General features: G+C 37.3%; 1 protein-coding gene across 5 annotated transcripts; it reads right to left on the reverse strand.

Moving 5' to 3' along the window:
- Positions 1 to 699: 699 nt before the first annotated feature.
- LOC135584456 (protein PHYTOCHROME-DEPENDENT LATE-FLOWERING-like) lies at positions 700 to 10,799 on the reverse strand. 5 transcript variants are annotated; one of them, XM_065087525.1, is made up of 12 exons: positions 10,501 to 10,799; positions 7,854 to 7,879; positions 7,712 to 7,776; positions 7,516 to 7,593; positions 6,682 to 6,762; positions 5,163 to 5,330; positions 4,976 to 5,074; positions 3,578 to 4,893; positions 2,910 to 3,091; positions 2,695 to 2,840; positions 2,572 to 2,610; positions 700 to 2,057 (listed from the first exon to the last, which is right to left on the reverse strand). In XM_065087525.1, exons 1-12 carry the CDS (start codon positions 10,563 to 10,565, stop codon positions 1,032 to 1,034), a joined length of 3,291 nt encoding a protein of 1,096 aa, XP_064943597.1. In that variant the 5' UTR covers positions 10,566 to 10,799; the 3' UTR covers positions 700 to 1,031. The 5 variants fall into 5 exon arrangements, with proteins under 5 accessions (XP_064943597.1, XP_064943596.1, XP_064943599.1 ...); XM_065087524.1 differs by having other exon boundaries at positions 7,854 to 7,935; XM_065087527.1 differs by having other exon boundaries at positions 7,684 to 7,776; positions 10,501 to 10,520.
- Between the last annotated feature and the right edge of the window lie 2,577 nt (positions 10,800 to 13,376).

The raw sequence follows: 13,376 nt of genomic DNA on the forward strand, positions 1-13,376 counted from the left end.
CGCAGGACAGCATCATTAGAACCGTCGCTCCGGTGAACGCCCACCGAGTGATAAACGGAGGAGCCGCAAGACGAGAACCTGTTTGTATTTCTGAAAACAAAGCATGAAGCTCTGCTGCTGCTGAGGGTGGGAGATGCGAGAAAAGAACATGATTTGTATCGGATTGCCTCGCCATGGATAGATAAGCAGCACATGCAGTCATATTTAGCTTCAATATACATATATGTGTGCATTAGAAATATTTGCACAAAAATCGAGGCACAGGTGGCGTGGATTATGATATACTTGTTATCTTCCACTCCAGAATAGCCAGAAAAAGGTTAGACTGCAATTATATGAATCAAAAGTGATCATATGTAAAAAATGTAATTTTAAGAATAATGTAGTTAATAGTAGCGGCAGTAATAGATAGTGCACAAATAAAACAAAGATTCTTACAGGAGATTAGGCCAATCATAGGCCCATTTGTTGCCAGTCCAGTGGCCCAGACAATACGTCTCCACTTCTATTATATTCTAAAGAAGCTCGTCATTCTTTTCCTTGGACAACTCGTTCTCTGTATAGAACGAAAGAAGAGAGTGGAAAGAAAGAACTACTCGAAGGACAAAAGACAAGAATAGTACATCACGTGATGCAAGCAATAAAATTGATGTGAAAGATGAGTGGTACATCGTACCTTCAATTAACCAACAGTAACAATAAGCAAACCTGGCGCATGTACAACATGTCAATAAAAAAAAAGAGTGACACCAGTCTGATGGGAGTGATCAGCTAATATCGAGTGCTGAGATGCTTAACAAAGAAATCAGCTAAAAGAACCCTAAGCGAATAATTGAAATGCATTAAGTCCTTAGTTCCTTGCCACTTCCATGATGGCGACATATCCCATGATGAGCAGCAACCCACCAAAGGATGTTTTAGACAGGAAAATTGAAGCTACACTTTGTATCTCAACTTTTTTGATCCAAAGGTTCTAACAATCTACGACAGAAAGCCGTAACAAAGGGAAGGAAACGCTTCACCCCTACTATCTACACAGTGTCTTTGCCATGATTATCTTCCTTTGTGAACCTCCCACCACAATTGACACTTTGGGAGCTCAACTGTGGGATTCCAACATTTACAATGCCCGAAATAACCTGCCTGCCTGGTACTCTGGGTAGCTGTCGAGGACTAACTGCTGCTGGGATCATTGGTAAATTATGCTGCTCAAGCGGGCCTAATCGCTGGAGCTGTTGATGCTGCAAATTCTGTAGCAGACTTTGCTGAAGATCCACATGCAGCTGATACTGTGGATCACAGGTATTGTTGCACAAGTCCATTAATGGCTTGTTAAAATGTAGCACATACGTGTCTCTATTTTGGAATGGATACACGTTGCTTCTACCCAGAGCATGATCCAGGTTTAATGTCATCCCAGATCCATTACTCGTACGTCCCATACCTAGACCAACATCCATCCCTGGACCCACTGCCAATCTGGTCTTTGCTAGATCAACTGCCTGAGTTATTTGACTGGTGCCTCTGTTTAAGAAATGTTGACAAGGATTTTTGGAACCAGAAATTTGCCCAAGTTCTTCCCCGCACATGACATCATCTTCAGTTCCACCACCGGCCACTTTGCTTTGCAAGATTCTCTGAGGCTGCTGTGGACTTTGCTGCAAGCCATTAAGTGATAGAAAGGCAGCACTATTTACATTACCCGATGTGTCTTCATAAAGTGTTGTGGATCTCCAACCATTAGGAATGTGCTGATGCATGAAACCTAAATTGGTAAGAGCTTCTAGCTGTTGTTTCCTGGCCACAGCGAAAGACGATGTCAATCTCGTTGGAAGTAGAATCTTTTTATGTGAAAAATGATGCAGACGAGTAGTGCAGATGCTCTTATCTAATGTTGTAACTCTCCTCAATGGATGGTCCATATTAGAAGTTTCATAAGGGAGCAACGGAACACCAGAAAAACCATTATGTTGAGAACTACTGAAAGAAGAATCAGAGGTGGTAGATGAAGAATGCTCCAGCCGATCATTCATAAGTTCATATCCGTCATGTTCCATCTGAAAAAGCAAGAGCTACACTGTGAGGTTCATCATCATCAAGTAGGCTTTTTCCTAACATTACGGGAAAAATAACCCAAAAACAACAAGACACCATGGACAGTTTGGGAGACCTCAAGGAAACATCCTAGTGGTTAAGCAGTAGTGTTCACATTCAAGAGATTAAGAGTTCGAGTAAGCATGTTAAATAATAATTGGACACAAGGAATTTAAAAGATTAATATGTAATACATTAATATAAAGAAAAGACCGTCATGAACAAATGGTTTGGAAAACTGCAATAGGAATTTAGGAGTATTAAACTAATTAGATGTCTTTATCTACCACAAAAGTTTCTACATTATGCTAATAAGAAAAAGTTAACAACAGAATGGACACTGATTCACACCTTTCCTGCATATGAAATATTGACATGCCAATACAGAAACTCAAAGCTCTATAGCTCTTGATTCCAGAAGTAGTTGTGCAAGCTTCATAAAAAGGCAAAAAATGCAAGCAAGAAAGGGAGCCTTACCAATGAAGTGAACTGAGCAGCAAACAAATCTGCAAGATGCTGTAAAGCAGGTCATCAAATGGGTGAAAACAACTATATTTTGAAAATGTTGGTCAATAATAACTTTAGTTGATCGAGACTTACAAGTGTCGGAAGTAAAGCAATATGGAAGCGCTTCGCATCAGTTATGTAGACAATTTCAGCTCCTACCTTGTGACCACAAGGCTCATCAAATTCAGTCAAGACAAGCTTTCTCCAAGACTCAGAAGCCGACAAGGGTAAGCTACTTCCTGAGGAGAAGAAACTTCAAGCAAATGAGCTTAAAAAAGAAAACCAGATAACAGAAACAGATTGCGTACCTCCAAAGAAAAATAGAACACGCCTATATGTTAGTATGCGGGTTTTGCAAACATTTCTACTTCCATCAATTTCTTCACTATCTTCAGGCATCAAGATCCCAACTGGTGGTAAGAGGGAACATGATGATGCTTTTGTCATAATGTAACTGTCAACTTTGTTCTTCTTGCAGCCAAGTCCATACCTAAAGAGCATTAAATAATAGCATGATTTACCTGGGAAGAAATAAAAAAACATTTTCCTGCATGATTTACTAGCTATATGGACAGACATTGGCAAGAGGACGAGCCTCAGCATCATGGTTAAGTTGTTTCCTTGTGACTAGTTGACTAGGATTCAAGTTACCAAAACAGCCTCCCTGCTTACAAGGGTAAGGTTATGCACATTAAACCTCCTCAAACACCCCATCGGTGGGAGCCTTGTGCAAAGGTTGTCCTTTTCAAGCAAGAAATGTCCTTTTCATGTTCAGTCATTGGCTGGCTAACAGATACAATGATTGTTGAGAAAAAAAATCATCTTTAATAAGAAGGTTTTGACTTGAGGAGGACCTTCGTGTTACAATTTGAATCTTGGAAAAGCTTTCAAGAAGTCATTGACTGGCTAACAGATATAATGATTGTTGAGGGAAAAAAAATCATCTTTAATAAGAAGGTTTTGACTTGGGTAGGACCTTTGTGTTATAATTTGAATCTTGGAGAACTTATCAAGAATGGTTGTATCATCATTAGCTTCTGATGGAGCTGGTGCAGGTATGATCTCAGCTAAGGAACCATTTGATATGTCCTGAACTCGTGTAGCATTAACACTTGTGTCAAAGTTAATTCCCATTGTGCCTTCAGCAAAAGCTGAGGTAAGAGCTTTGGGCTTTTTCTTGAGTATCATCTTACTCACTTGTACTAAAGTACTGTTGGACACAGATGTCATGGAAGCAGTTCCAACTGAAGCCACAGGATCTACTGCAGTATCTTCCTTCTGTAACTTAGTTGCAGCAACTTCGTGACATGTCCTGGAAGTTCCCAATGACAGTATCTGGTTTTCACCCAACTGAGACACTGGAAATTGGTCTGAACTTTCAGCTGAAACCTGATAACCTTGAGTCGATTTTCTTTTCCGAGAAAAATCCCCATTCTTTGGGTGTTTCACAAAGGATGGACCATCTTTATCACACTGCAGACGAAATGGCAGAGACCTCTGAACTGATAACTGCTGCTTTAAAATCTTACTTCTGGCATCCACTAGATTATCCTTCTTACCCTTCACCAAATCTGACCTACATAAAACTTTTGCTTCAGTAGGCTCTTCTTTGACCATATCTTTTGCTGCTTCTTTGTATAGCTGAGAGGTCATTTGAACCTCAACCTCTGGAATTATTTTCATTGAAGTCTCACTTATCAACGGACAACTATGTCGATCACAAGTTACAACAAGCTGGCTAATCTGAACTTCCTGTTGCTTCTTTGACAACTTGACTCTCCTCTGTTCTTGGATTCCAGGCAGCACATTTTTTTCTGCTTGTGAAATATCCGAGACTGGTGTTCCTTGTTTTGGCCTTTTTACAGCAGTATTCTGAGTAACTTCTTCTTGGAACTGGCTCCTTTTTCCAAGAGTAGCACAATATTCAGTATGAAGTAGAGAGTTTTTTGAATTGTGATCAGGTGGTAATAGAAAACTTGGTATTGCTGCAGCATTATTTGGAACGGGGAGAGAGCAACCTGCATCTGAGATACTAAATGGTTGTGAAGCCATTTGCAAAGTGTGAAGTATACTGTGGTTCCAATCAGTAGCTTGCTGTATGAATGGCATGCTTCTTAAAATGGTATTCCGAGCATAACATAATCCTCCATGTTCAAGGGAACCACTTGTTTGTGTCTTCAAGTTGTCAATAATCCTGCTGCTTGCCATTTCCATACGGACAGACTTGAGGCCAATTTCAGGCTCATCATGCTGCTTTCTTGTCAATCTCCTCCCCATTATGCTTAAATCAAGCTACATAATCCTCAGAGCTGGTCATGCAACTTGGAACCATATCATAACCCAAGAGTGCAATTTAAACCATCATAACTATTACCTTCTTCGAAGATGGCGTCCTGCACAATCTGTCCAAAGATGGCTTTGGGCACAAATAAAGCAGCGGTTGCAAGGACTTGATGATCCCAGATTCAACTTGCTGAAAATAACTCAAGAAAGGAAAACAACAACATCAAGCTTGAAGTGATAACAAGCATTGGTATAACATACTAGCTGAGCACACAAACCAATAGATCATCATAAGTCCAAGAATCATCTGAGATTGATTGCAAGTCTTTGACCACACTTTCATTACCCATTCGTAAGCAGACTTTCTGAACTTTAGGAAACTCATCATGAGAGGAATCACATCCACCAAGCCCCAATTTAGACAAAGAGGTGCGAAAGTCCCACACCTACCAGAATAGATATTCATTTTGGTTATCATATATCAAACAAAATAAAAACATATGCAGAGACAACTATGGTCAAAGTCCAAATAAGAAAATTCTAGTACCACAAAATAACAACATAGCATTAACCCTAAAAGGCATGGATGCAAAAGAGATGCACAACTCTATCTACTCGCACAGAGGAAATAAAATCTTCTACTATATCACCACCAACAGCATGAGTGAAGACATGTGCATTTGAACTTGAACCCTAATGCTAGATGCAAAAGAAAATGACTCCATCTAATAGGCTGCGGAATTCACCATTTTTTCTTTCTTTATGGGCACTTAAAGTAATCATCACCTTCAATATCTTTCTTCACCACAGCTTAGACATAAAGTAAACTCACAAATGGCCAGTGTCATGGTAATGACTCGAATGCATGATTGCATGTGGGTAAAAACTTATGGCTTATTAGATATTAACAAATAATCAAGGACTACGACACGCGTGGTCGAGGCAACTCCAAATGTATCATACCATGGCAAGATGTGGTTGAACTAGAACATGACGGTATGTAGCATATAGGGCATCAGTAGATGTTTGGTAGAGGTGTACCCTATCACTGGGTTATCTTTTTTTTAACTAAAATTATAAAAAAAAAAAAATATATATATATATATATGATATATAATTTTAAAAAATTAAAAATATTGTTCATTATTACCAACCTGCACATCATATTATTTCATATAACTGCATGTCACTGGTTATGGCCAAATCCCAAACAGCACAGAAAAGGAAGTGGGAGGAAACTCACAAAAAAGTAGCAATCAAAGGAATAGGATTTTGACTAGAAGAACACCATTTAAAAAGTAATGGTGTTAGAAATATGTTGAAATCATGTAAAAATAAATTTAGAAGCTTTAGAAACCAACTTCTGCAACAATCCAAAGCCTTTGGATTTAAAAATCCTCTTATTCTTGCATTTGCTTTATAGTATTTTGCAAAATAAGTTAGGATAAACATGTCAAGTGCCAAGCATGTGATGCCATATACCAGCCATCGGTTTTGTGTGCCACATTATGCTGTTCATGGTGCATGAGACATACACAAGGAAACTGCAGCCATATGAGAGAATATTGATCCAAGGTCTAGCATGTATTCCAGTATCTTGTCAAGATAGTACATGCCAATGAAATTTGAAATGCCATCAGTAAAGTTACCATAAACATGGCAAAAGAGAATTCCCTTGTGAACTTACAAGATGTCAAACATAAACTTCTGAATATCAGTCATCATGAGTACATCACAAGAAAATAAAGGAAGCAAATAATGATGAACTAATATGATAATGATCTAGCAGTACTTCACCTCACAAAAAAGAGTTCCATTGTAGTACTTGCAAGGTATGTCATCCAACATATCTCCAGGCAACCAGCCACACTCAATTGCCTGCATAGAGAGAAATCAGAATCTTAGAATCAGACACATGGCACAAAAGTAATAAATCAGAAAAAGCTCCATTCTTGCACTCTAAATTAGATAAACATAAAACAGAAAGTCAATTTTCCAAAATTGATTCAGGCCTGGGCAGGAGAAATCCAACACAAAAAGAAAGGTCAGTTTCTCCCCCTCCATCCTTGTATCCAAACAAACACTAGAATTGACACCAGTGTAGCTCCAGTTCTCAAGTATGCAAATGAAAGGAAATGACTTAATAATAGTAAAAGCACATCAAAACCTAACCAAGTACTCAAATTAACTAATGAAATTTTTTTTTTGTGCAACTTCTTTGATATATAATTAAATACATGGCTGGGTTTGACCACCCTCAGTGTCATCACCTCAGTTTGTTCTCATCTTGCACACTGAACTGAAGCTGAACTTTATCGTATAGTCCGGAATAGGGTTGAATGTAGCAACATAGATGCTCCAGTGGTGTCCACATCTGTGACACACACATGACACTTTTGACCTAACCCCAGTCACCCTCTACAAGGTGAATTGATTTTTAAATATTCTTCTGACCATGTCTTAGCATATTGATTATGTCAGAAAGAAGCTCACATAAAGCATAAAGAGAAGTGACATATTTGAGGACTCAACAGAAATGAGTATAAGACAATGACTAGATAAGCAAGTACAAATCAGAATTCAAGTAACAATATCCAAATCATTTGCCACTATTAATTATAGCATACTTACAGAAAACAATATCTTAGATGTCCTATCATAGGGGTGCAGCAACTTGGGAACATCTTCAAGCAAAGGCAGCAGCATACCCTAAAATTTGTAGTAAATTCATCAACATAACATAATAAGACAACACTAAATGGTCAGAAACCTGATAAAAAATTGATTGTAATAACTCACATATCAACTAAATGTAGAAGCGACAAACCTCAGTAGGTTTTCCGATAAAGAAACCATCAGGGTGTAAGTTAATGGAGAAGGATGGTTCACACTCTGCCATTAGAAGAACATTTAGAGAAGACATTTATGTTGACGCATAATAATTACAACATGATGGCCATTGCAATCACCTATTCCAAGGGAATTGTTTTCCTTCCTGGTTGTAAAAAAAGAAAAACAACCAAGTCCATCATCTAACCCCAGCAAAGAAGCCTACAGGAATAAGTTCAAAAACAAACATCCTTAACAAACTTCAACCCAAAAGATCAAATGGCACAATATCCAGTTGGTATATTACATAAGCAATAAGAACAAATTTAAATCAAAAAATAGGAAATTATGAACTGAAGGTCTGAACTAAGAAACATCACAAACCTATATGAGTAGACATCAATGCAGTATGTAAAAACCCATCATTATTCATTAGTAAAAGTTTGTATCAAATATAAAGGAGACAACTACCGAAGGTGGCTTGAAATACTTCAACATAAAGCAGATAACTAGTCGAGATTGCCTGAACCTGAAGCACCTTAATTTATCCAATTGAATAATAATTGCAGAGAAAATATATGGGTTTTTTTCCATAGTTTGGATTTGGAAGGGACGGAAAAGAAAATAAAACCTTATGATAATATTCACTGGCATGCAAGAAACTAGAATAGTTATTTCACCTGTCAATGACAAATAAAACGAGTTATGTCGATTAAGTTAGGTTTTTCTTTTCCAGTAGCAAAAAAGAATCTACTGTAGCACATGCAACAAGTTTAGGCTTGTTGGGCAATCATCTTAACATTTTTCATTGATATTACGGATCAGGCATATATCAGCAAGCTTAACAGTTAACACAACCAATATATTCACTCAGACAATGGCTCATGATGGTAGACTGCATGGTCCATCATACTGGCTTCTAAACCTGGTTTTTTCGACAAATGGACCAAAGCCTTAAAATGATGAATGCATAGACATATACATAGTCACAGACTCACAATATATACCACTTTCTTTCTCTTCATTTTTCTCTATTATTTCTTATCTTCCTTTTTCTCCTTCCTTTTCCCACTTTACATTCCAATCAGGGAAAGTCCACCTCCCTATCTACTAAAACTAGTTAGGGACTCTCTCAACTTCCGTCTGGTGTTAGTCATAGGTTATTCTCTCCTTCCTGTAATAATTCAAAAAATGATTGGTGTATATATCCTCTGGGCGTTCCAGTTGGTGGAGCTACCCTCGGATGGGTTTTCAATGTTCTTGGGAGGCTACTTTGCTCGTGTGGTTGCAAGTGATCAGATGTTTTTTATCAGTTTCTTTACTCCTGGTAGCCTGATGCCTGAATGTCTTTATTCAAACCCTCGCACAAGCAGATATCATTCTTTCTCATCCTTTTTGCATCACCTAAATCCAATCGTCATTCCTTCTCTTTTAAATTGCACCCTTTATTTTCTTGGAAGTTATATAGTCATATTTAACTCAATGTATCAAAGGAGAAAAGAAATTAGCGATGGTGCATTTATTATCATGTTTAAAGAAGTGAATGCAAAGATGCACAACCAACATGGATGAAACAAATAAAAGGTGAGCCAATATTGTGGTTGTAATAAGCCAAATCATCATGGAAAGAACATAGAATTGGCAACTGTTGCAGAGTATAGAAATAAAAACAGTCGGCCAATTGAAACTAGACAATACAATCCTGAAGGCAAAATGATCACAGCCCGTTCATTTGAAAAGCGGTAAAGCGTACAAAACCTTGTCAGTCTAAAACTGGGTAAGGAACAGGTAAATAGAAGAAATGAATCACTACAGTTGAAAGGTATCGTTTATCCATGCTCCAGCCACCAGAATCTTAATGTAGGCGGTGAATAACATAATTGTAAAACCCTAAAATGGCATGCCCTGAAATCAACCATCACCAAATGCAACTAGGTGCGTAATGAGTCAAGAGTAGACAATGGAGTAATATGTTATCATGATACAACCTACTTTTCTGCCATGAGTTGCCGTTGAACTGATACTTGCTTGCTTCACATTTATGCTTGGGAGAACATAGTTGCTTGTGTTTTGCGTAAATATTATATTTGTAAAGAACAGATAAACTTCATTGGACTTGAGAGAGTGATAAACTGCTCCCATGTTGCTTCACTAGAAGGGTCAGTCTAACAGTAGTATATCCGTGTAATGAGGGCGACAATGTATATCGCTTATTTTTGTCGCACAGTTCACCAAAGCTGAATCTGAATGCACATGGCACCGCCTCGGGTTAAGCTGAAAACCCATCCTTAAATTCGATCATATTAAGCGAACAAGAAAAGAAGGAAAATAACAGCCGAGATAACAATTAAAAAACATACTATAAGATAAACGAAGTTATAGTGGGGGATTTGGATTGGGCAATAACCATTTCAACACGGAACCCTTAAAGGAATCGTGCAAATTGAAACCCATAAATAAAGGGTAAAACAGAACAATGGCGAAGCAAGAAACCCCGGAGAAAACCCATTAACCACAAAGAAAGCATCGCCAAACTCCAATCCAACTCGGAATACAACAGATGCGAACGCGTAACTAAGGGAATAAAGCCACATAACCTCCCAAATAATCAAACTCCAAACCCCGAGCATTCACAAGAATCCAACACGCAAACCCTAAATCGCGGCCACGACCCCAAAATCGGACAAGCGACAAAGGCCGAATGCGCCAAACTGCTAAAAAGATCGGGCTGGAACAGAAACCACGGGGAGAACACAAACCCCAAAGCTGGTAAGACTAAAGGTTCACCTTAGGATCATCGCTGCGTGGTGGATCCGCGGGGCCATCGACAGGGAGGAGGGCGCTCTCCACATCGCCGTCGGCCGCGTCGGCAGGGTCCGGAGGGGGAGCCCGTGGGCGGTAGCGGGAGCCGACGCGGGCGACCTTGAAGGAAACGCCCATAAAGGCGTCAGCAGGGTATTGAAGGTGGTGCGGCGACGGAGGAGGCGTTAGGATTCAAATGGGAGAGGGAGACGAAAGGGGGAAGAGAAAGGCGGAGGAGGGCTTCGGGTGTCGGAGTACATGCAAAAGCGCCTTTGTATCGTGGAAAGGTGTCGGGCGAGACGTGGGGAAGAGGGGTTGGTTCGTTTTATAGATGCAGTAGCTGGGGGTTATGCTCACCGGGTAGTGAGCCTGAGCGAGCTGCTGTTGTTGCGCGTGTGTGTACGTGTCTACATTCTGAAACAAGGAAACGCGAAGAGGCTCCATTTGGCAAAATTGCAATATTACCAATAATAATAATAATAACAACAAGAATAATAATAAATATAATAACTACAAGCATACATGTCGGAAAATATTTTTTAAAGAAAAAATAATGAATAATTTATAAAAAATCTCAATAATGAGGTTTTATCGGATGATATCATCTTTGGTTTTTACCTTAATGTGTCTTTTTTTATATTATCATCTATAAAACTAAAAAAATATATCCATTGACTATGGTTGACTATATTTTTTTTATAGATTGAATCGATTTGATGGACCTAAATTAAGTCAAATTTATGGTTCAATCGGATAAATTTTATTGAATCAAACTGTTTTAATAAAATTTGAAGTATTTGATTTATTATTATTATGACTTAAATTGCTTTCTTTTTTTTTCTTAAATCACCCTACTAACCTATTCGACCAATGCAACAACGATGTGAAAGGCTACTGTTGCCGACCTTCTTGCCAATGGTGATCGGCAACTCATGGTTTTCGTCGTCGTCGTCTCCTTTGTTGTTGTTGTCACCAACATGAAGCAATGATAGCATGAGCTATAGCCATTTAAAGCGACAATAGGTGGGCGTTTTCGGACAAGAGAGGAAGGGCAGTCCCACTGACGACGTTGTTGGTAACATTGTTGTCATTGATTTCTTGCTAACAAGCTATTGTCAGAGGAAGGGAGGTCATGGTTGTTGATGCCAATAGCATAGAAGGTGGATGTTGCCTTCACGCTAATAGTACGTCATCCTTCCTATTATTCACCATTATCGTGGTCATCGATTAAGCGTTGAGCATCAACGATCAGTGGGACAATCGAACTTTAGCTTAGTCATCATCCTTCGCCTTCCTATTGATCATCGTGATTGTGGTCATGAGCCTCAATAATGAGTGGTCACCAACATCAATATTCTCCTTCCCATTAGTGTTTGTGAGAGTCCCCATCAATAAAACTATTTATTGAGCATTAGTGACCGGTTGGACAATAGAGACTTAGTATAGTTGTCACTGATGTCTCGGAGGTGGCCATCACTGATGTCCTTATTCTTATTGGTCATTGTCGCCTTCAATGAAGCCTAGCAACCTCGCTATATGACTTATGTTGTATTAGTGAAATATCTATAGCATTGTTGAAGCACGTCCTTCGTAGTGTCATTGAAGCTTGATTGCATCGATCTATCTTTCAATATATTATGAATCATTTTACTAGAATAATAAAAAATATATAGTATTACATAAATATAACTTTGTAGTTTGATATTATTAATTCCGAATGTCATATAATTATATGCTACTTATGACAGGGATAATATATCTATACAAGTATACAGATACAAATTTTTGGCAAGTGTATTATAACATTACGAGACAATGTAAACTTATGAAAATTTTAAATTTGAAGTTATCATTTTGCAATGTTATAATCCTTGTATTTTTATTTTTGATTATTTTCAAAGTGGATATTAGGATAATTTTTTGTTAAGATATGTTTTATTCGGATTACCATGTGTCAAATTTCTCTAATTACACTAAAATTATTAAAAAAAATTAAAAAAAATAAATACTAATCAACTTAGAATCATATCAAACATAAGTTTTGATCAATTATATCCATTGTAACTCGAGCTACAATCAATCATCACTCAATATTAGATGGTAGTACCACCCAAAACTATAATATTCTTTTTAAATTATCTAAAAATAAAAATAAATTAGGAAAAATAATACTAAGCATATTAGAATTATGTTATTATTATTATAGAGAAGTTTTAATATGTTTGAAATCAAACATCACACATCCCTTATTTGGATAATTCAACACCCTAAAATTTGAAAATAAATTAAAAAAAGGATACAACATATGGTAGAATAATAATATCATGTCAACCTAGAAGTTTAGATAGGTTTGATGATAATTTCTTTATTTAAACTTGAGTTATACTTAGGTTACTTTCAATGATTCAAAAATCTCATATTATGACAAATAATAACCCTAAATCAAAAAAATTAAAAATAGTATTAAATATTTTATAATCAATAGTTTTGGAGATGTTTGGATAGGTTTGAGGATAATTTTTGTCACATCTTGGAATTTTTTTATAGGATTACAACATCTTTTCACCGATAATTTTTGTACATTAAGAGCTAAGTAAATAAATATTATTCTATTAATATACATAAATTATAAATATTTATTAAAATTTATTTATTCATCACTCAAAAATAAAATCGAATTGAATTTATCTAGTGGTAGAGGAAGGTATATACTTTGATCTAGTACTACCGAGAGACTGCTCTGAATATCAAAATCAAACAAAAAAATTTCAATAACAATTAGTTAGGAACCCTATATGTTAACTATAAAATAAATACATATCCAAAAATCAATCTCCCACTAGTATATATCAAATACCTAA

This window comes from Musa acuminata, chromosome BXJ1-10, assembly GCF_036884655.1.
Source record: "Musa acuminata AAA Group cultivar baxijiao chromosome BXJ1-10, Cavendish_Baxijiao_AAA, whole genome shotgun sequence".
In the NCBI taxonomy this organism is placed as follows: domain Eukaryota; kingdom Viridiplantae; phylum Streptophyta; class Magnoliopsida; order Zingiberales; family Musaceae; genus Musa; species Musa acuminata.

Bases quoted from the DNA above. Each gene is read 5' to 3' on its own strand.
- LOC135584456 (XM_065087524.1), bottom strand. From the start codon at position 10,653: ATGGGCGTTTCCTTCAAGGTCGCCCGCGTCGGCTCCCGCTACCGCCCA. The intron at 7,777-7,853 runs GTGATTGCAATG...TTCTAATGGCAG, and splicing joins AAACAATTCCCTTGGAATAG to AGTGTGAACCATCCTTCTCC. The intron at 2,058-2,571 runs GTAAGGCTCCCT...TTGCTTTTTCAG, and splicing joins CTGCTCAGTTCACTTCATTG to ATGGAACATGACGGATATGA.